We start from the raw sequence: 22,495 nt of genomic DNA, 5'->3' as shown, positions 1-22,495 counted from the left end.
TTGTGAGCATGCGCATTCAAAAATTAAAAAAAAGATCGTTAAATGTTACTATTACTCACTTTGTCTGCCACCTATCGATATTCTAACACATACTAATGGAAGGCTTAGTCAGGATATGACAAAGATCACCGATCCAGGAATAGTTTGAAGTATTCCCAACTGTGTTTACAAAGCATAATGGAAAATGTTGGGAAAAACAAGACAATTCCAGGAAAACAAGTGTGGTAATTGAGAGAGTGAGAGCTCTGTCTGACAACTAACAGCCGTGTGTTACTGTTAAGTGTCAGTGTAGTCATGTTGCATCATGTGGGAATGTATTTTCAGTTGAAAAATAAATATAAAAATAATAATAATAAAAAATATATTACAAAAATAAAAATAAAAAATAAAACAAATAAATTAAAAATTAAAAATTAAAAATTAAAAATTAAAAATTAAAAATTAAAAATTAAAAATTAAAAATTAAAAATTAAAAATTAAAAATTAAAAATTAAAAATTAAAAATTAAAAATTAAAAATTAAAAATTAAAAATTAAAAATTAAAAATTTAAAATTTAAAACTTAAAATTTAAAATTTAAAATTTAAAATTTAAAATTTAAAATTTAAAAATAATCATTAATATAATATCTATTATTTCCAAGACAACACCTATTTTCGACAACAAAAATAGCCCAAAAAAATCACCCTTACTCACTCTCTGTGCATTTTTTATTGAGTGTAACTTCTAAATAACCCGCCATGGGGTCAAATAAAGTCAACAGTGTTAGCAATTTGATAAAAAAGATGAGGTATGTGATTTAATTCAATCTGGCCGGGTAGGGCAATTCAGCGTGAACAATTAAGTTCCATTTTTCCTCATTCACAAATAGTTAACGCTAGCATTGTTAGCTTGATAACATTAGCATTGTAACGTTTTTAGAAACGTTTGTATTGACACTGGTGGTATTTCAGCCGAAACGTACATCAACATTTCAATCTGTTGTTTTAGTTGTTAGCATGTTTTAGTTGTTAGCATGTTAGCTTTTAACATTAGCATCTCATTATTACAGCATTGCAATTACGATGTAGAAATTATTCTATGAGATGTTGTCATGGGTCCGAAGTAGGACTTTTCACTGGCAGTAGAAGGTGAGGACATTTTCCTGGTTTCCTCTGACCAATAGGACCGGAGGCCTCAAGTCATGTGACAGGGCTTCCAGCCACGCCAGGTAGAGGGCGCTGGGGCACGCCCCTCTCCTCCTCACCGGCATGGTGCTGGCGGGATGAAGACGGTGGAGTTTGGGTTTCATCCCGGGAGCATCGCATGTACGAGTATTTTGTGTACTCACATAACAACCAGTGCGGCTTCCCTGGAATAATCCTGAACAAGCTCGTTCACACGGAGCTGACGGGAAGTCTGATCAGCACAGAAATGCGATTATTATTATTATTATTACATACTAGCGCATGCTAACAGGTGCTATACGTATATGTCTCTGTATGTGTGTCAGACCTTGACACTGTTCCTCTCCAGATCTTCATCAGTGATCCCCCAAGGCTCCTCCTGTGTTGTTGATGGATCAGAAGGACATTCCTGCTTGGGATTTGGATCCTGCCTGAAGGAACTCAGCATGTTCTCAAACTGATGAAGGCTGTGTAAATAAAGACCACACATGAAATTATGTCTACTATATTCATTAATAGTACACTCCATAATCAGGAAAAAGCTGAAAGAAAAAAACAAAGGTGACTATAGGGGTGTTATTTCATGTTTAGAGGGCTCTAATAATGTCTAAAGCGTGTATATAGAAGGTTATAAACCGGTTTCTATGTCTTATGTGTCTTATTGTCTCCTATTATGTCTACTATATTGGATAATAGGAGTGTAAAAGTGACTATAGGGGTGTTATGTCATGTTTAGAGGGCTCTAATCATGTCTAAAGAGTGTATATAGAAGGTTGTAAACAGGTTTCTATGTCTTATGTGTCTTATTCTCTCCTATTATGTCTCCTATATTGGGTAATAGGAGTGTAAAGATAACTATAGGGGTGTTATATCATGTTAAGAGGGCTCTAATAATGTCTAAGAAGTGTATATAGAAGGTTGTAAACCAGTTTCTATGTCTTATGTGTCTTATTTTCTCCTATTATGTCTACTATTTTGAGTAATAGGAGTGGAAGGGTGACTATAGGGTTGTTATGTCATGTTTAGAGGGCTCAAATAATCCCTAAAGAGTATATATAGAAGGTTGTAAACAGGTTTCTATGTCTTATATGTCTTATTTTCTTCTAGTATGTCTACTATATTGGGCAATAGGACTGGAAGGGTGACTATAGGGGTGTTATTTCATGTTTCGTGGGCTCTAATGATCTCTAAAGAGTGTAAATAGAAGGTTGGAAACCATTTTCTATGTCTTATTTGTCTTATTTTCTCCTATTATGTCTACTATTTTGAGTAATAGGAGTGTAAAAGTGACTATAGGGTTGTTATGTCATGTTTAGCGGGCTCAAATAATCCCTAAAGAGTATATATAGAAGGTTGTAAACAGGTTTCTATGTCTTATATGTCTTATTTTCTCCTATTATGTCTACTATATTGGGTAATAGGAGTGTAAAGGTGACTATAGGGGTGTTATTTCATGTCCAGAGGGCTCTAGGGCTCTAATAGTGTTACAATCTGTATTTAGAGGTCCATAATCATGCAATCAGACCCAACTAACTGTGTAATAATTGTAATAACGTGTATTACCAGTTTGCAATGTATGTTTCTGTAGTAAACACCCTAATAGGCTTACTTTTGAGGTTTTTGATGGAGATCAGGAAGTACTTGAACATCATGGATACCAAGGCGGAACTTCTTGATTAATCTGGAAACCCTGGATGGGGGGAAAACATGAATCTGTACTAAGATAGAAATACAATCAAATAGAGTCCTTTGATGAGCAGAGTGTGCTGGCCACATTGGAAACTTTGATAACAGGACACAACACCATCAAGATGGTTTCTCCTGGCACACGTGATGGAGATGCAACACTATTTGATTGTCCCCAACATTTTGCTGTTGTTTGTTTTATTAAAGTTGTAAACACATAACACATAAAATTGTCACTTTTTTCTCATAATATTATGAATTTATTTCCGTAACATGTTTGATTTATTCCCATAATATTATGAGTTTATTCCCATAATATGATGAATTTATTCCCATAACGTTTTTAATTTATTTCCATAATATTATGACTTCATTCCCATAATATTATGACTTTATTCCCATAATATTATGAATTTATTTCCATAATGTTTTTTATTTATTTCTATAATATTGTGACTTTATTCTCGCAATATGTTTGATTTATTCCCATAATATTATGAATTTATTCCTATAATGTTATGACTTTATTCCCACAATATTATGAGTTTATTCCCATAATATGATTAATTTATTCCCATAATGTTTTAATTTATGTCTATAATATTGTGACTTTATTCTTATAATATTATGACTTTATTCTCATAATATGTTTGATTTATTTCCATAATATTAGGAATTTATTCCTATAATGTTATGACTTTATTCCCATAATATGATTAGTTTATTCCCATAAGGTTTTTAATTTATTTCGATAATATTATGTCTTTATTCTCATAATATGTTTCATTTATTCCCATAACATTATGACTTTATTCCCATAATATTATGACTTTATGCCCATAATATTATGACTTTATTCCCATAATATGATGAATTTATTCCCATAATGGTTTTAATTTATTTCAATAATATTGTGAATTTATTCTCATAATATTATGACTTAATTCTTGTAATATGTTTGATTTATTCCAATAATATTATTAATTTATTCCTTTAATGTTGTGACTTTATTCCCATAATATTATGAGTTTTTTCCCATAATGTGTTCATTTCTTTCCAATAATGTTTTCAATTTATTTCCATAATATTATGCCTTTCATCCCATCATATTGTGACACTATTTTCCCAACATTATATCTTTTTCCGCAATCTTAATTTTCTAAAAATGTCAACATTGTTCATTTAGTTTGTCATATTACAACAATGCTAAAAATGTAAACAACTTCCTGTTACCCTGGTGATGATAGTTCATCTCTTCATATTACATCTTTCATATTTACATATGACATGATTATTATGGGGAAGTGTGATGAGTGATGCAATTGCTTACTCCTCCCTCCTCTCCTCTTTGTTGGAATTGTCCCCGCCCACAAACACCCGAAGCTTGCATTTGGCCCAACGCTTCCTCCGAGTCAGCAGGTATGGAAGCAGCAGGGTGAGGCCTAGCAAGCGCACACACGCACACACACACACACACGCATGTGGATGAGAACACGAACGAGGAACACGACAAGCGTGACCAGACCTCCGTCGTCAGACAGCCAGTACACGTCGATGGTCTTCTCTCCTTGCTTTCTCCCAAACGCTGAACTGACTTGAGGCGCAGGCTCCGCCTTCATCGTAGCTGCAGATGACAGATGTCAGAGTTACTTTACTCAGCCATCTGGCCAATGAATACAAACACAACATGCTAAAAACAACATTTAGAAGGTGCTAAACAGGTTTTATATGTCTTATTTTGTCTACTACATTGGGTATTAGGAATGTAAAGGTGACCATAGGGGTGCTATTTCATGTCTAGAGAGCTCTAATACGTTCAGAAAGCATACTTAAGAGGTTGTAAACAACATATTTATGTTTTACATGGTTTATTATGTCTATAATAGGAGTTTAAAGGGGACTATAGGGGTGTTATATCATGTCTGGAGGGCTCTAATAACATTAGAAAGCATACTTAGGAGGTTCTAAGCAATATATTTATGTTTTACATGGTTTATTATGTATGTAATTGGAGTGTAAAGGTGACTATAGGGGTGTTATTTCATGTCTAGAGGGCTCTAATACGGTTAAAAAGCATACTTAGGAGGTTGTAAGCAACATATTTATGTTTTATATGGTTTATTATGTTTGTAATAGGAGTGTAAAGGTGACTATAGGGGTGTTATTTCATGTCTAGAGGGCTCTAATAAGGTTAGAAAGCATACTTAGGAGATTGTAAGCAACATATTTATGTTTTATATGGTTTATTATGTCTGTAATGGCAGTGTAAAGGTGACTATAGGGGTGTTATTTCATGTCTGGAGGGCTCTAATAAGGTTAGAAAACATACTTAGGAGGTTATGAGCAACATATTTATGTTTTATATGGTTTATTATGTCTGTAATAGGAGTGTAAAGGTGACTATAGGGGTGTTATTTCATGTCTGGAGGGCTCTAATAAGGTTACAAAGGATACTTGGGAGGTTGTAAGCAACCTTTGTCATCTAGTACATACTGCATACAACATATACTGTACTGTAGTACATACTGTACATGTGCTTACATGTAGTAATGCTGTGTACCCCGGAAGGGTTCCCTGTGGACTTTACACTCTCTGCTCCTCCGTCGAAGCCGGCATTGACTGCAATCAAACATTTAGTTTTTACTGCTGCATTTGATGGTTTCCAATGTGCTCTCAGCGCCCCCCCCCCCCCCCCCCCCCAAACCCCCTCCCCTCACCATGTGACCGATACAGATGTGGACCATCCAGTCTCTCTCCCATCCTCAGTACACACACGCCATACTGAAGGTCAAAGGCATCCCTGGAATCAGCAACGACATCCGTACTCAATCCGTGTGCTCGTACATCCTGAGTATTCATGTTTCCCTGCAACTCACTGCAATATTCCCACATAGGTGTGGGCGGCCTGGGGCCAGTCTCTCCTCCAGTCTGCCTTGAAACCCATGAGCAGGACGTTGGGTCGGATCCTACCCAAACCTGCACCCTGATACATGAATGCTCCACATCATTTCTAAACCGTCACCAGCCAAAACCATTATAAGTGATGGGGGCTTTTCATGTCTTCTATGTCTAATTATGACTAATGCTTCATGCCTAATACCTAATGGGAATGCAAAGGTGACTATAGGGGTGTTATGTTATGTCTAGAGGGCTCTAATCATGTTAAAAAGTGTATTTACAATGTAGTTAACAAGCTTTTTATGTCTTATTATGTCTACTATATTGGGTAATAGGAGTGTAAAGGTGACTATAGGGGTGCTATTTCATGTCTAGAGGGCTCTAATCATGTTAAAAAGTGTATTTAGAAGGTAGTAAACAAACTTTTGTATGTCTCTTTTATGTCTTATTATGTCTACTATGGGTAATGGCAGTGTAAAGGTGACTATAGGGGTGTTATGTTATGTCTAGAGGGCTCTAAAAATATTAAAACGTGTACTTACAATGTAGTTATAAAGCTTTTTATGTCTTATTATGTCTACTATATTGGGTAATAGGATTGTAATTGTAACTATAGGGGTGTTATTTCATGTCTGGAGGGCTCTAATCATGTTAAAAAGTGTATTTAGAAGGTAGTAAACAAGCTTTTGTATGTCTTATTTTCTCTTATTATTTCTACTATGGGTAATTGGAGTGTAAAGGTGACTATAGGGGTGTTATTTCATACCCAGAGGGCTCTAACCATTTTAAAAAGTGCAAACAAGCTTTTCTATGTCTTATTTTCTTTTATTATGTCTACTATATTGGGTAATAGGAGTGTAAAGGTGACTATAGGGGTGTTATTTCATGTCTAGAGGGCTCTAATCATGTTAAAAAGTGTCTTTAGAAGGTAGTAAACAAGCTTTTTATGTCTTATTTTCTCTTATTATGTCTACTATATTGGGTAATAGGAGTGTAAAAGTGACTATAGGGGTGTTATTTCATACCCAGAGGGCTATAATCATGTTAAAAAGTGCAAACAAGCTTTTTTGTGTCTTATTTTCTTTTATTATGTCTACTATATTGGGTAATAGGAATGTAAAGGTGACTATAGGGGTGTTATTTCATGTCTAGGGGGCTCTAATCATGTTAAAAAGTGTATTTAGAAGGTAGTAAACAAGCTTTTTATGTCTTATTTTCTCTTATTATGTCTACTATATTGTAAAGGTGTGTAAAGGGAGTGTAAAGGTGTGTGTTTCGGTCTTCCGATCTGACCTGCAGCAGCATGTTGACTCCTGAGCGTAGATCTGCAGACAACACGTGTTTGTAGAAGGACTTCACCTTTCTTTGCTTCAGCCACAAGTTGTGTCCGTCACTGCTGGCTCGTTGCTGCGGTGGAGGGAGATGTTTCTGCTAGGGAGGAGAAAGACATCCATGGTGGCTAAAGGAACGATAAAAGATGATGGCGTGTTGTGATCGGCGCTCACGGTCAACACGTGGCCACACATCATGAGACTCAGGTCCTTCGTCAACGCGCTGACCAGGTCTACCAGAGCTGGTCGACTGCTGGGAGGACCCGTCAGCACCAAACACTGTGGTCTGCACAACGTCCCAACAACATGCGCTAAAAGCGATCAAGCTAGGCGGCGCCTGTCAATCAATAAGAATGGATATTGATATTGATCATGACTGACCTGTAGTTCTTCACGTGCTCCTCCACTTGGTTAAGAGCCAGACTCTGGCTTAGTGCAAAGCTGTAGGACCCCGCCTGCACCGAGGAGCCCCAGTTCACCGCTACGCCCGCAAAGACAAGCACAATTTTTATGACTTATTAGATTATTTCCAGTCTTTTTGGTGATTATTTAGATCAGGGGTCTCAAACTCAATTTACTTGGGGGCCACATCAGGTTTTCCAAAAAAAAACGCATTTATTAAAAACAGAAATTTTTAAAAAACTTCGCTTTGTTTCCAATTTTCTACAATAAAAGCTCTGATAAAACATTCCACTGTTCTCAAATATCTTACTTTTTTTCTACACAAAATAAGATGAAAAATAAATAAACAAATAAGAATAAAGAAAATCAATCAATCAGTAATAAATAAATATAATAATAATAATAAAACGGCAAATAATAAAAACTTTTATAATAATAATAAGTTGACTATAGGGGTGCTATTTCATGTCTAGAGGGCTCTAATGGTAAAAACTGATATTTAGAAGGTGGTAAACATGTTTTCTATATCTTATTTTCTCTTATTATGTCTACTATATTGGGTAATAGGAGTGTAAAGGTGACTATAGGGGTGTTATTACATGTCTAGAGGGCTCTAATCGTGTTAAAAATTGCATTTAGAAGGTCACAAGCAAGCTTTTCTATGTCTTGTTTTCTCTTATTATGTCTACTATATCGGGTAATGGGAGTGTAACGGTGACTATAGGGGTGTTATTTCATGTCTAGAGGGCTCTAATGGTAAAAAATATATTTAGAAGGTGGTAAAACATGTTTTCTAATCAATCAGTAATAATAATAATAATAATAATAATAATAATAATAATAATAATAATAATAAAACGGCAAATAATAAAAACTTAAGAAACCACATATAGTTGGTGGGTAGACAAATTATTTTTTTCAGATTAAAATGAACAACTGCAGAGTCTTGAGACACATGCTAACTCGCAAACGAGAGCTAGCGACCTAAACGGTAGCCTTCAAGTTATTTCCTTTCAACTTAAATAGCCAAAAACTTACCACTTCCACACGGATAGAGAGGATAACTATTAACAGTTATTTAACCTTTAACATGAACATTAATCAAACGTAATAATTTTTTTCTGGGTACATGATACCATACAGCATCCATATCAAACTAACATTAAACTTTCATATCAAGGTGGGGGCCTCAAACTAGTGTCCTGCGGGCCACATTTGGCCCGCGGGCCGCATGTTTGAGACCCCTGATTTAGCTTATTTGTACCTTAAAAAATGCTAGCTGCCATTAATTACGTGGGGGGAGGAGCGATCGCTTTATGATATGACACTCTTATTCTACTGTATTAATGCATTTTTGATTACTTATTATACTATTTCCAGTCTTTTTGGTGATTATTTAGATTATTATTCTATTATTCTACTGTATTAATGCAAGTTTGATTACTGTGTTACTGAAAGGTCTGTCTTACCGGGCTTCTTGTAGAGCGTATAGCCCAGGAGGAGCAGAACGACACCAAAGGCGATGAGGGCGGCCCACCAAGTCAGCAAGAACATGATCACCAGGCAACACACGGCGCACAGCAAGGACAGCCATTTGTTGTAGAACCTGAAAGATGGACGCCAGCCTGGAACACACAAACGTTTCATTGGTCAAGGCTGTCTCCAAGATGGAGACGTCGTTCATCCTTCATCCTTCATCCTTCATCCTTCATCCTACCGGGTGAGTTGGTGATGGAGGCGTGGAAGCAGCTGAAGTTGATGAGACAGTAGGAACACAGGAAGAAGTTGGAGATGATGGGAGCGATGGTGTTCAACTCGGCTGCAGGGAAAAGTTCAAACGCTAAAACCACAACCGCGATATAGATTATATTATATTATATTATATTATATTATATTATATTATATTATATTATATTATATTATATTATATTATATTATATTATATTATATTATATTATATTATATTATATTATATTATATTATATTATATTATATTATATTATATTATATTATATTATATTATATTATATTATATTATATTATATTATACTATGGGAATAGAGAAATAATACTATGGGCATAAAGACTAAATATTATGGGAATAAAGAAATAGTATTATGGAAATAAAGTCATCATATTACAGGAATAAAGTCTAAATATTTAGGAACCAAAGTCAGAATATTATGGGAATAAAGAAACATTATTATGGGAATAAAGTCAGCATATTGTGGAGATAAAGTCATCATATGATGGACATAAAGTCATAAAATTATGGGAATAAAGTCATAATATTAAGGGAATAAAGTTATCATATTACATGGAATAACGTCATAATATTAAGGGATTAAAGTCATAATATTAAGGGACTAAAGTAATAATATTAGGGGAATAAAGTTATCATATTACATGGAATACAGTTATCATATTACATGGAATTAAGTCATAATATTAAGGGAATAAAGTCATAATATTAAGGGAATAAAGTCATAATACTATGGTAATAAAGTCATAATATTATGGGAATAAAGTCATAATATTAAAGGAATCAAGTCATCATAAAACATGGAATAAAGTCATCATATTAAGGTAATCAAGTCGTCATATTACATGGAATAAAGTCATCATATTACATAGAATAAAGTCATCATATTAAGGGAATAAAGTCATCATATTAAGGTAATCAAGTCGTCATATTACATGGAATAAAGTCATCATATTACATAGAATAAAGTCATCATATTAAGGGAATAAAGTCATCATGTTACATAGAATAAAGTCATAATATTAAGGGAATAAAGTAATAATATTTAGGGAATAAAGTCATCATATTACATAGAATAAAATCATAATATTGAGGGAATAAAGTCATAATATTAAGGGAATAAAGTCATAATATTTAAGGAATAAAGTCATAATTTTAAGGAAATAAAGTCACCATATTACATAGAATAAAGTCATAATATTAAGGGAATAAAGTCATAACACCATGGGAATAAAGTCATAATATTAAGGGAATAAAGTCATAACATCATGGGAATAAAGTCATAATATTATGGGAATAAAATAATAATATTAAGGAAATAAAGTCATCATATTACATGGAATAAAGTCATAATATTAAGGGAATAAAGTCATAATATTTAAGGAACAAAGTAATAATATTAAGGGAATAAAGTCATAATATTTAGGGAATAAAGTCATAATATTAAGGGAATAAAGTCATCATATTAAATAGAATAAAGTCAATATATTAAGGGAATAAAGTCATCATATTACATAGAATAAAGTCATCATATTACATAGAATAAAGTCATAATATTAAGGGAATAAAGTCATAACACCATGGGAATAAAGTCATAATATTATGGGAATAAAGTCATAATATTAAGGGAATAAAGTCATAACATCATGGGAATAAAGTCATAACATTATGGGAATAAAATCATAATATTAAGGAAATAAAGTCATCATATTACATGGAATAAAGTCATAATATTAAGGGAATAAAGTCATAATATTTAGGGAATAAAGTCACCATATTACATAGAATAAAGTCATAAGATTAAGGGAATAAAGTCATAATATTTAAGGAATAAAGTCATAATATTAAGGGAATAAAGTCACCATATTACATAGAGTAAAGTCATAACATTAAGGGAATAAAGTCATAATATTGAGGGAATAAAGTCATAATATTAAGGGAATAAAATCATACAATTAAGGGAATAAAGTCCTAATAATGTGAAGTCAACCGCGAGAGAGAAAAGCAATGATAGGAAGGCTCACCAATGAGAATGAAGCAAACGGCGATGACGTACGTCAGCAGGTATCCTGGAAGAGGTTCCTGGTTTTTTCCATAGCCTTTACCAAAGAAGCCAATCAGAGGGTACAGGTGGTCCTGGCACAGACACTACAAATACACAAATACATACACCATCAGTAGACACTCATACAGTGGATAGGTGAAATGAACTAGTTCATCTAGAGGGCGCTAATGGTAAACATTATATTTAGAAGGTGGTAAACATGTTTTCTATGTCTTATTTTCTCTTATTATGTCTACTATATTGGGTAATAGGAGAGTAAAGGTGACTATAGGGGTGCTATTTCATGTCTAGAGGGCTCTAATGGTACAAAGTATGTTTAGAAGGTGGTAAACATGTTTTCTATGTCTTATTTTCTTTTATTATGTCTACTATATTGTGTAATTGGAGAGTAAAGTTGACTATAGGGGTGCTATATCATGTCTAGAGGGCTCTAATGGTAAACATTTTATTTAGAAGGTGGTAAACATGTTTTCTATGTGTTATTTTCTCTTATTATGTCTACTATATTGGGTAATAGGAGTGTAAAGGTGACTATAGGGGTGCTATTTCATGTCTAGAGGGCTCTAATGGTAAAAAATATATTTAGAAGGTGGTAAAACATGTTTTCTATGTCTTATTTTCTCTTATTATGTCTACTATAATGGGTAATAGGAGTGTAAAGGTGACTATAGGGATGTTATTTCATGTCTAGGGGGCTCTAATCATGTTAGAAATTGCATTTAGAAGGTGGTGAACATATTTTCTATGTCTTATTTTCTCTTATTATGTCTGCTATATTAGATATTAGGAGTGTAAAGGTGACTATAGGGGTGTTATTTCATGTCTAGAGGGCTCTAATCATGTTAAAAATTGCATTTAGAAGGTCGTAAACATGTTTTCTATGTCTTATTTTCTCTTATTATGTCTGCTATATTAGATATTAGGAGTGTAAATGTGACTATAGGGGTGCTATTTCATGTCTAGCATATTTAGAAGGAGTAAGTATAGAAGTATGCAGTATGCCTGAGTACCTGGAATACTTTGGGAGCCGATACCAGGCAGGCCAAAGCAGAAGAGAGCGTCGCACCAAAGATACCCGCGGTGATGAGAGGAGAAAAAGCTGATACCATGCTCATTGACTGCAGACACACAATGTTGACATTGTTACTGACAACTGATGACATCATCATAAGCACAGGCTTTGCTTCATCCTGTTATTGATTAAGACCAAAGGCTATTTCATGCTGCCTTGACGCTTATAATAACCATAATCACAATAGCACAGCCTACTGTTGTGGCTGTGCAAGCGCTAAAACTCATGTTTGAATCCCCGACATCACTTCCTGTTCACACTTCTGAAGACATTCATTGAAACACACACGCTGTGGAGTGACACATCATCTACACGGCTATAACACTATAGGGGTGTTATTTCATGTCTAGAGGGCTCTAATCATGTTAAACAGCATATTTTGAAGGCGGTAAACAGGTTTTCTATGTCTTACATGTTTTATTATGTCTACTATAATTGGTAATAGGATTGTAAAGGTGACTATAGGGGTGTTATTTTATGCCTAGAGGGCTCTAATCATGTTCATAGTGTATTTAGAAGGTGGTAAACGGGTTTTCTATGTCTTACATGTTTTATTATGTCTACTATATTTGGTAAGAAGAGTGTAAAGGTGACTATAGGGGTGTTATTTCAAGTCTACAGGGCTCTAATCATGTTATGAAGCGTATTTAGAAGGTAGTAAACAAGTTTTCTATGTCTTATGTGTGTTATTTTCTCTTATTATGTCTACTATATTGAGTAATAGGAGTGTAAAGGTGACTATAGGGGTGTTAGTTCATGTCTAGAGGGCTCTAATCATGTTATAAAGCGTATTTAGAAGGTGGTAAACAAGTTTTCTATGTCTTATGTGTGTTATTTTCTCTTATTATGTCTACTATATTGAGTAATAGGAGTGTAAAGGTGACTATAGGGGTGTTTCAGCATGAATAAATATAAATGTAATATATGGATGTTGTGAGTTTGCGCGTGTTGACCTGGTAGTAGTTGCTGATGCCAAAGGCACACGTGTTGTTGTCGATGCAGTCGGTGAAGTCCCAGCCGTGCCGACAAGCTAAGCCAACACAATTCCTGGCGGAGGAGGAGGACAAGGTGTCGTTTAAGAGTCCAGATGCGTCGCGCACCACACAGGATCCTGGTGGGGAAAACAAACACACCACAGGCATTGTCTCCACATTCCTATTATCCAGCAGAGGGGGATAAACCTGCTTTTCATTCGGATTTCCAGGGAATAATGTGAGAAGACTAGAAATACATTTACAACATTTACATTTACATCAACTGGTATTGTATCGGCAGCATAAAACCCTGATGGGAACATCCTTAATTATTACTATTATTATTAGTATTATTATTGGTATATTAATATGAAGATTTTTCCCACTGTAATAAAAACAATTATTGAAAAGTTTTTGTTAAATGCTCTTTAAAATTTTTACTCCAATATTTATTATTTATGCATTTCTTTTGATTCTTTTTTGTTTTACATTTCAATTAAAAATGTTTTTAAATCTTTGTTAAATGTATTTGTATATTTCCTCATGTATTATTATTATTATTATTATTATTATTATTATTATTATTATTATTGATAGTTGTTGTTTATTTTTCCAAATATTTGTTATATACTTTTACATTATTATTATTATTATTATTATTATTATTATTATTATTATTATTATTATTATTATTATTATTATTATTATTATTATTATTATTATTATTATTATTATTATTATTATTATTATTGGTATGTCAATATTAATATTTTTGCCAATTTTAATAAAAACTAATTATTATTGAAAAGTCTTTGTTAAATGCTCTTTTAAATTTTTACTTCAATATTTACTATTTATGCATTTCTTTAGATTATTTTCTTTGTTAAATTTATTTGTATATTTTCTCGTGTATGTATGTATTATTATTATTATTATTACTATTCTTTGTTAAATTTTTTGTATATTTCCTCATGTATGTATTATTATTATTATTATAGATGGTTGTTCATTTTTATTTTTCCAAATATTCTTATATACTTTTACATTATTATTATTATTATTATTATTATTATTATTATTATTATTATTATTATTATTATTATTATTATTATTATTATTATTATTATTATTATTGGCTAAATTGACTTCCCATATAACAGCGCCCCTAGCGTTGGAGTAGAGAATTGCAGGGCCACATAAAAGGAGTCTGAAGGTGTTGATGGAGTTCAAGGTCGTTAGGAAGGTTGAATACCGATGGTAGCAGAGATGATGATGTAGGACAAGGTGGTCCACAATATTGCCATCAGTGTTCCTCTGGGGATCGCCACTGTTGGGTCCTGATTGACAGAGAGGTCGGCACATACGCATACACAAACGCATACACACACACACATTCCTGTACACACACACATCAAGCTAACATGTCAGGTGACATATGAAATCCGTACCTTCAGATCTCCAGAGATGTTGGCTCCTGCCAGGATGCCGGTAGCCGAGGGAAAGAAGATGGAGAACATGCCAAAGAAGCTCCCCTCCGACCCCCGCCAGCTCGGCACAAAATTGGCGGCAAATATGTCCGCTGGAAAAAGTCAACACTGGTGTCATTCTCTTTGTTTACTAAGACTTTGAGACGTTCAAGATGGCTCATTTGTCTTCCATTAATTAATTCATCCATTCATCCATTCATCCATTCATCCATTCATCCATTCATCCATTCATCCATTCATCCATTCATCCATTCATCCATTCATCCATTCATTCATCTATCCATCCATCCATCCATCCATTCATTTATCCATTCATCCATTCATTAATCCTTTCATCTATTCATCCATTCATCTATCCATTCAATTATCCATTCATTCATCCATTCATCCACCCATTCGTTCATTCATTAATTCATTCATCCATTCATCTATCATCCATCCATTCATTCATCCATTTATCCATTCATCTATCATTCATCCATTCATCCATTCATCCATTCATCTATCATTCATCTATCCATTCATTCATTCATTCATCCACCCATTCATTCATTCATCCATCCATCCATCCATCCATTCATTCATTCATCCATTCATCCATTCATTAATCTATCCATCCATCTATCCATCCATCCATTCATCCATTCATCTATCTATCCATCCATCCATCCATCCATCCATCCATTCATCTATCCATCTATCCATCTATCCATTCATTCATCCATCCATTCATCTATCTATCCATCCATCCATTCATTCATTCATCCACCCATTCATTCATCCATTCATGCACCCATTCATTCATCCATTCATCTATCCACCCATCCATCCATCCATTCATTCTTCCATTCATCTATCCATTCATTCATTCATTCATTCATTCATTCATTCATTCATCCATTCATCAATTCATCCATTCATCCACCCATTCATTCATTCATTCAACCATCCATTCACCCAACCATTTATTCATATATTCATATTCATCCATTTATCTATTCATCCATCATTCACTCATTCATTCAATCAACATCCATTCATCCATTAATTAATTGATACATTCATTGATTCATCCATCAATTCATTCAACCATCCATTCGTTCATTCATTGCTATATTATGTTATATTAGCATAATAGGCTTATATATAATTAATTAATATATATATAATATATAATATAATTTATATATTAGGGCTGTCAATTGATTAAAATATTTGATCACGATTAATTGCATTTTGTCCACAGTTAACTCAGAATTAATCACATTTAGTCATAGATAGAAATACGTTTTTATCTCTACTAAATAGGGTAAATCTCTTTGTGGTAAACCATTGGATGTGCAACTACAGCAATAGTAATGAGCAGTAGTACAGCAGTAGTACAGCAGTAGTAGCAGTCGTAGTATTTTGGAGTTGGAAGACGTCACCTTGGTAGCTGAAAAATCCCTTGGCCTGTTTATGCGGCGATGCGGGGAGGAGGGTTCCCACCACGTAACTGGCAAAGGACACCAGGATGACCAGGAAAAAGATAATCTGGGCCTTGGGGGGGATGAGACAACAAACGCTTCAATGGCACCTTCAAGAAGCCCCCCCCCGGTTTGGGACGTGTTTGGACGTGCTGACCTTGGACTCCCACGCCATGCCGGCCAAGGAGATGCCGAGAAGACACGTGGCGGTGATGACGCCGATGATGCGGATGTCGTTGATGGGGTTCACCATCACGCTGCCATTTTCCTTCCACACGTACACAACAACCTCATCTCAGTACTACCTGTACAGTACACCGTGTACATGCTAGCATATCCTACGGAATATACTCTATACAGTACATTTTTTCACAGTATTTTCCCTTTTTAAAATTATTATTATTATTATTATTATTATTATTATTATTATTATTATTATTATTATTATTATTATTATTATTATTATTATTATTATTATTATTATTATTATTAATAATAATAATAATAATAATAATAATAATAATATTTTTCCAAATTTTAATAAAAACTAATTATTATTGAAAAGTCTTTGTTAAATGCTCTTTTAAATTTTTACTCCAATATTTATTATTTATGCATTTCTTTAGATTATTTTCTCTTCGTTAAATTTATTTGTATATTTCTTCATGTATGTATTTATATTATTATTATTATTATTATTATTATTATTATTATTATTATTATTATTATTATTATTATTATTATTATTATTATAGATGGTTGTTTTTTTTTTATTTTTTCCAAATATTTGTTTATATACTTTTCCCAAAACAAAAACATTATTATTATTATTATTATTATTATTATTATTATTATTATTATTATTATTATTATTATTATTATTATTATTATTATTATTATTATTATTATTATTATTATTCTTTGTTAAATGTTTTTGTATATTTCTTCATGTATGTATGTATGTATGTATGTATGTATGTATGTATGTATGTATGTATTATTATTATTATTATTATTATTATTATTATTATTATTATTATTATTATTATTATTATTATTATTATTATTATTATTATTATTATTATTATTATATTATTATAATATATAATATTATTATTTTATTTATTATTATAGATGGTTGTTTATTTTTTCCAAATATTTGTTATATACTTTTCCAAAAACAAAAACATTATTATTATTATTAATTATTATTATTCTTTGTTGCATGTTTTTGTATATTTCTTCATGGATGTATTTATAATTATTATAATAATAATATTATTCATATTAATATTATTATTATTATTATTATAGATGGTTGTTTATTTTTTTCCAAATATTTGTTATATACTTTTCCAAAAACAAAATTATTATTATTATTATTATTAGCTGCCATTTTCCTTCCACACGTACACAACAACCTCATCTCAGTACTACCTCAATAGTACGCTTGTACAGTACACCGTGTACATGCTAGCATATCTATACATATACATTTTTCCTAGTATTTTTTTCCCTTATTGAAAATGTTTCAGTATGACATTATTATGATAAAATGACCTCTAACCTTTTCTCATCCCATTCCATTTTACACTCAGTTTCCCGAGTCAAACAACGGTAATTAAAGAGAGAAGGGTGCTCACGTGCATGAGGTCCGTAACGGTCTCAGCGAAGCCGACGGTGTGCATGGCCACGGCCACGGCGTTGGCGAAGGCAAAGATCAGCCCGATGGACCCGCCCAGTTCCGGGCCGAGGCTCCGACTAATGAGAAAGTAGGTCCCACCTGGGAAAAAGGGAAGTCCAAGTTCTATGATGTCGAGATTCCCAAAAGGAGATACTTAAGATGAATGTAAATGTGTTTCCATGTGTAAACTCTCATAGACAAACATTGGAACAGATGGACAATCTAAATGTGTTTACGTGGGTAAACTCTCATAGACAGGTCTTGGGGTCTAGGTCTTGGGGTTAGCGTTGAGTTTAATGTTTGGGCTTGGTCTTGGGGTTAGGGTTGAGGTTCGGGTTGGAGTTGATCTTGGGGTTAGGGTTGAGGTCCGGGTTGGGGTTGAGGTCCAGGTTGGGGTTGGTCTTGGGGTTAGGGTTGAGGTTCGGGTTGGAGTTGATCTTGGGGTTAGGGTTGAGGTCCGGGTTGGGGTTGAGGTCCAGGTTGGGGTTGGTCTTGGGGTTAGGGTTGAGGTTCGGGTTGGAGTTGATCTTGGGGTTAGGGTTGAGGTCCGGGTTGGGGTTGAGGTCCAGGTTGGGGTTGGTCTTGGGGTTAGGGTTGAGGTTCGGGTTGGAGTTGATCTTGGGGTTAGGGTTGAGGTCCGGGTTGGGGTTGAGGTTCTGGTTGGGGTTGGTCTTGGGGTTAGCGTTGAGGTTTGGGTTGATCTTGGGGTTAGGGTTGAGGTTCGGGTTGGTCTGGGTTAGGGTTGGGATTGGTCTTGGGGTTAGGGTTGAGGTTCGGGTTGGTCTTAGGGTTAGGGTTGGGGTTGGTCTTGGGGTTAGGGTTGAGGTTCTGGTTGGGATTGGTCTTGGTGTTAGTGTTGGAGTTGGTCTTGGGGTTAGGGTTGAGGTTCGGGTTGGGATTGGTCTTGGGGTTGAGGTTCGGGTTGGTTTTGGGATTAGGGTTGAGGTTAGGGTTGGTCTTGGGGTTAGGGTTGGAGTTGGTTTTAGGATTAGGGTTGAGGTTAAGGTTGGGGTTCTAACTCGTATTAACTACTTTTCTCATGTTATGCCCAGAAAAAGGAAATAAATATGTGTCCATGTTTCACATAAGGATTGGGAATGATGGTCAACATGCCAAAAACTAAAACTGCATTTCCCCTTCAAATCGTTGCCATGATTGACAATACCTCCTTTGACTTTGCCGTTGGTAGCGATGGCGGAAGTGGAGAGACCGGTGATGCCAGTAATACACGAGGACAGCAGCACGATCACCCAGGTCAGACCTGGTCCAGCATAATGAAATCTTATTATCCACGGAATATTTGGATTTCAAATTGGGGGAGGACATATTAGTAAGGTCTTTAAAGGGGACCCATGATGTCTTTTCTGACCTATAAATGGAGTTGGAATTTTGGATTCCGGCATTGAACCATCCACTACTCAGTACTAGCATCATAGGTTCCCTTTAACAAGCTGTGCTTTACCTATCCCAGCCTGGGCAGTAATCCATGGCAGCCTCAGGTACAAGATCACCCCCCAAATGTTTAACATGCAACGGATCTAAAAGGACATGAGCGGAATTAGACAAATATGGATGCCATGACGTTCTACCTACTAATAGTGACCATGCCATGATGTTCTACCTACCGATAGTGACCATGCCATGATGTTCTAACTACCATAGTGACCATGCCATGATGTTCTATCTACCATAGTGACCATGCCATGATGTTCTACCTACCATGGTGACCATGCCATGATGTTCTACCTACCAATAATGACCATGACATGACGTTCTACCTACCATGGTGACAATGCCATGATGTTCTACCTACCAATAGTGACCATGCCATGACGTTCTACCTACCATTGTGACCATGCCATCATGTTCTACCTACCATAGTGACCATGCCATGACGTTCTACCTACCAATAGTGACCATGCCATGATGTTCTACCTACCAATAGTGACCATGCCATGATGTTCTACCTACCATGGTGACCATGCTATGATGTTCTACCTATCAATAGTGATCATGCCATGATGTTCTACCTACCATGGTGACCATGACATGACGTTCTACCTACCATGGTGACAATGCCATGATGTTCTACCTACCATGGTGACCATGCTATGATGTTCGACCCACCAATAGTGACCATGCCATGATGTTCTACCTACCAATAGTGACCATGCCATGATGTTCTACCTACCATGGTGACCATGATGACAATGCCATGACGTTCTACCTACCATGGTTACCATGCCATGATGTTCTACCTACCATGGTGACCGTGCCATGACGTTCTATCTACCATGGTGACCATGCCATGGTGTTCTACCTACCATGGTGACCATGCCATGACGTTCTACCTACCAATAGCGACCATGCCATGATGTTCTACCTACCATGGTGACCGTGCCATGACGTTCTACCTACCATGGTGACCATGTCATGATGCTCTACCTAACAATAGTGACCATGTCATGATCTTCTACCTACCAATAGTGACCATGCCTTGATGTTCTACCTACCATGGTGACCGTGCCATGACGTTCTAGCTACCAATAGTGACCATGCCATGATGTTCTACCTACCATGGTGACCATGTCATGATGCTCTACCTAACAATAGTGACCATGTCATGATGTTCTACCTACCAATAGTGACCATGCCATGATGTTCTACCTACCATGGTGACCGTGCCATGACGTTCTAGCTACCAATAGTGACCATGCCATGATGTTCTACCTACCATGGTGACCATGCCATGACGTTCTACCTACCAATAGTGACCATGCCATGATGTTCTACCTACCAATAGTGACCATGCCATGACGTTCTACCTACCATGACTCCTTGCACCCAGCCAAACCTGATAGGCTCCACTGGTGGCTCCTTTTGCTCCTCATCCTCAGAGCTGTCACCTTCCATGTGTCCAGCTGTGGTCTCCTCGTACAATGGAGGTGCGGAGTTATCCTTTCCAATAAGAGCAATGAAGAAATCAAAGATCATGTGATGGATCAACATGACGACTACTTTTCCTCACCTCTTGGTTGGCATGCAGCTGGTAAAGAGACGGGCGGATGCGCCTTTTCCGCCCGGATATTTGCGTGTTGGCGTAGAAGTCATAGTTTGGAGGAGCATCCATGGTGGCGTACTGATAGCCAGGTGATGCGTCATGGCCGCCGTAGTAATCTGATAGCGATGGCGGGACGCTGGCTCTGTAGTCAGACAGCTGAATGCCGTTGCTGATGTCTTGGACTTCCATTCAGGATGATTAGCGGTTAGCTAGCCTTTCTTCGCTGTCCGTGAAGGATTGTGTCGCCACGTTTATATTCGCTTACACTCATTACAGCAGCCATTAGGAGGCAAGGTCAAAAAGGTCAAACTCATGTTTGCCTGCTCATGTTCTACAAGGCTATGAAGCATCGAGGGATTAATCATTCACTTCCTCTTAGTGTAAACCGCATCATTACACACAGGAAGTACCTGACACTGAAACTACCCGAAGGCATCACTGCCCTTGGAGAGCACCGCTGGACAAACTTTAGACATGAAAAATAAGTCATCATTATGGGATAAAAGTCATTATCTGATAAAAAGTCATCATTATGGGATAAAAAATCATTATTATGAGATAAAAAGTCATCGTTATGGGATAAAAAGTCATTGTTATGAGGTAAAAGTCATCATTATCTGATAAAAAGTCATTGTTATGAGATAAAAAGTCATTATTATGGGATAAAAATTCATCATTGTGGGATAAAAAGCCATCGTTATGAGATAAAAGTCATTGTTATGGGATAAAAAGTCATAATTGTGGGATAAAAAGTCATCATTATGGGATAAAAAGTCATTATCTGATAAAAAGTCATTGTTATGAGATAAAAAGTCATTATTATGAGATAAAAAGTCATTATTATCTGATAAAAAGTCATTGTTATGAGATAAAAGTCATCATTATGGGATAAAAGTCATCATTATGAGATACAAATCATCATTATGGGATAAAAAGTCATTATTAAGAGATAAAAAGTCATCATTATGAGATAAAAAGTCATCATTATGGGATAAAAAGTCATTACTATGGGATAAAAAGTCATCATTATGGGTTAAAAATCATTACTATGAGATAAAAAGTCATTATGAGATAAAAAGTCATCATCATGGGATAAAAAGTCATCATTATTGGATAAAAAGTCATTATTATGAGATAAAAAGTCATCATTATGGGATAAAAAAATCATCATTATGAGATAAAAAAAGTTTTTATCAGATAAATATGTAAAGCAGGGGCGTCCACACGTCCCCCATGAACAAATGAAAGCATGCATGTTGTGTAATTGTAATACAGCCCCCCCCCACACACACACATTGCAGCAGCCACCCGTGGCCCCCGCAGGGCACGGTGGAGGTGAAGCATGAAAGCTGCCAGGCAGACATCAACTCCACCAATGATTGACATGTGTGGCCTGGACATGAAAAAACCCACACGACCCCCCCCCCCCCCCCCCCCTCCCG

At 35.3% G+C, this 22,495-nt stretch overlaps 1 protein-coding gene across 5 annotated transcripts; it reads right to left on the bottom strand.

Annotated features, from left to right (window-relative positions):
• Nucleotides 1-701: 701 nt before the first annotated feature.
• Nucleotides 702-22,400, bottom strand: slc12a3 (solute carrier family 12 member 3). Of its 5 annotated transcripts, none has more exons than XM_058086783.1 (26): nt 21,021-22,397; nt 20,822-20,950; nt 19,455-19,530; nt 19,158-19,253; nt 17,952-18,091; nt 16,466-16,576; nt 16,270-16,381; nt 14,804-14,934; nt 14,608-14,692; nt 13,335-13,492; nt 12,320-12,427; nt 11,269-11,392; nt 9,200-9,301; nt 8,952-9,107; nt 7,462-7,561; nt 7,255-7,366; nt 7,043-7,180; nt 5,728-5,834; nt 5,569-5,651; nt 5,393-5,470; nt 4,377-4,475; nt 4,182-4,293; nt 2,775-2,855; nt 1,494-1,632; nt 1,330-1,397; nt 702-1,255 (listed from the first exon to the last, which is right to left on the bottom strand). In XM_058086783.1, exons 1-26 carry the CDS (start codon nt 21,240-21,242, stop codon nt 1,114-1,116), a joined length of 3,009 nt encoding a protein of 1,002 aa, XP_057942766.1. In that variant the 5' UTR covers nt 21,243-22,397; the 3' UTR covers nt 702-1,113. The 5 variants fall into 5 exon arrangements, 4 of the variants coding, with proteins under 4 accessions (XP_057942766.1, XP_057942768.1, XP_057942770.1 ...); XM_058086785.1 differs by having other exon boundaries at nt 7,043-7,177; nt 21,021-22,396; XM_058086787.1 differs by having other exon boundaries at nt 20,847-20,950; nt 21,021-21,052.
• Nucleotides 22,401-22,495: the final 95 nt, after the last annotated feature.

Source organism: Doryrhamphus excisus, chromosome 11 (assembly GCF_030265055.1).
Source record: "Doryrhamphus excisus isolate RoL2022-K1 chromosome 11, RoL_Dexc_1.0, whole genome shotgun sequence".
Taxonomy (NCBI): Eukaryota; Metazoa; Chordata; class Actinopteri; order Syngnathiformes; family Syngnathidae; genus Doryrhamphus; species Doryrhamphus excisus.
Note: the sequence above shows the minus strand (reverse complement) of the source record. Positions and strands in the feature narration are given on the sequence as shown.

Excerpts from the sequence above, each read along its gene's own strand:
- slc12a3 (XM_058086783.1), bottom strand. The coding sequence starts at position 21,242 with ATGGAAGTCCAAGACATCAGCAACGGCATTCAGCTGTCTGACTACAGA. Across the intron at positions 16,577-17,951 it reads CCGTTACGGACCTCATGCAC|GAAAATGGCAGCGTGATGGT; the intron begins GTGAGCACCCTT and ends TACGTGTGGAAG. Across the intron at positions 14,693-14,803 it reads ACATCTCTGGAGATCTGAAG|GACCCAACAGTGGCGATCCC; the intron begins GTACGGATTTCA and ends TCTGTCAATCAG.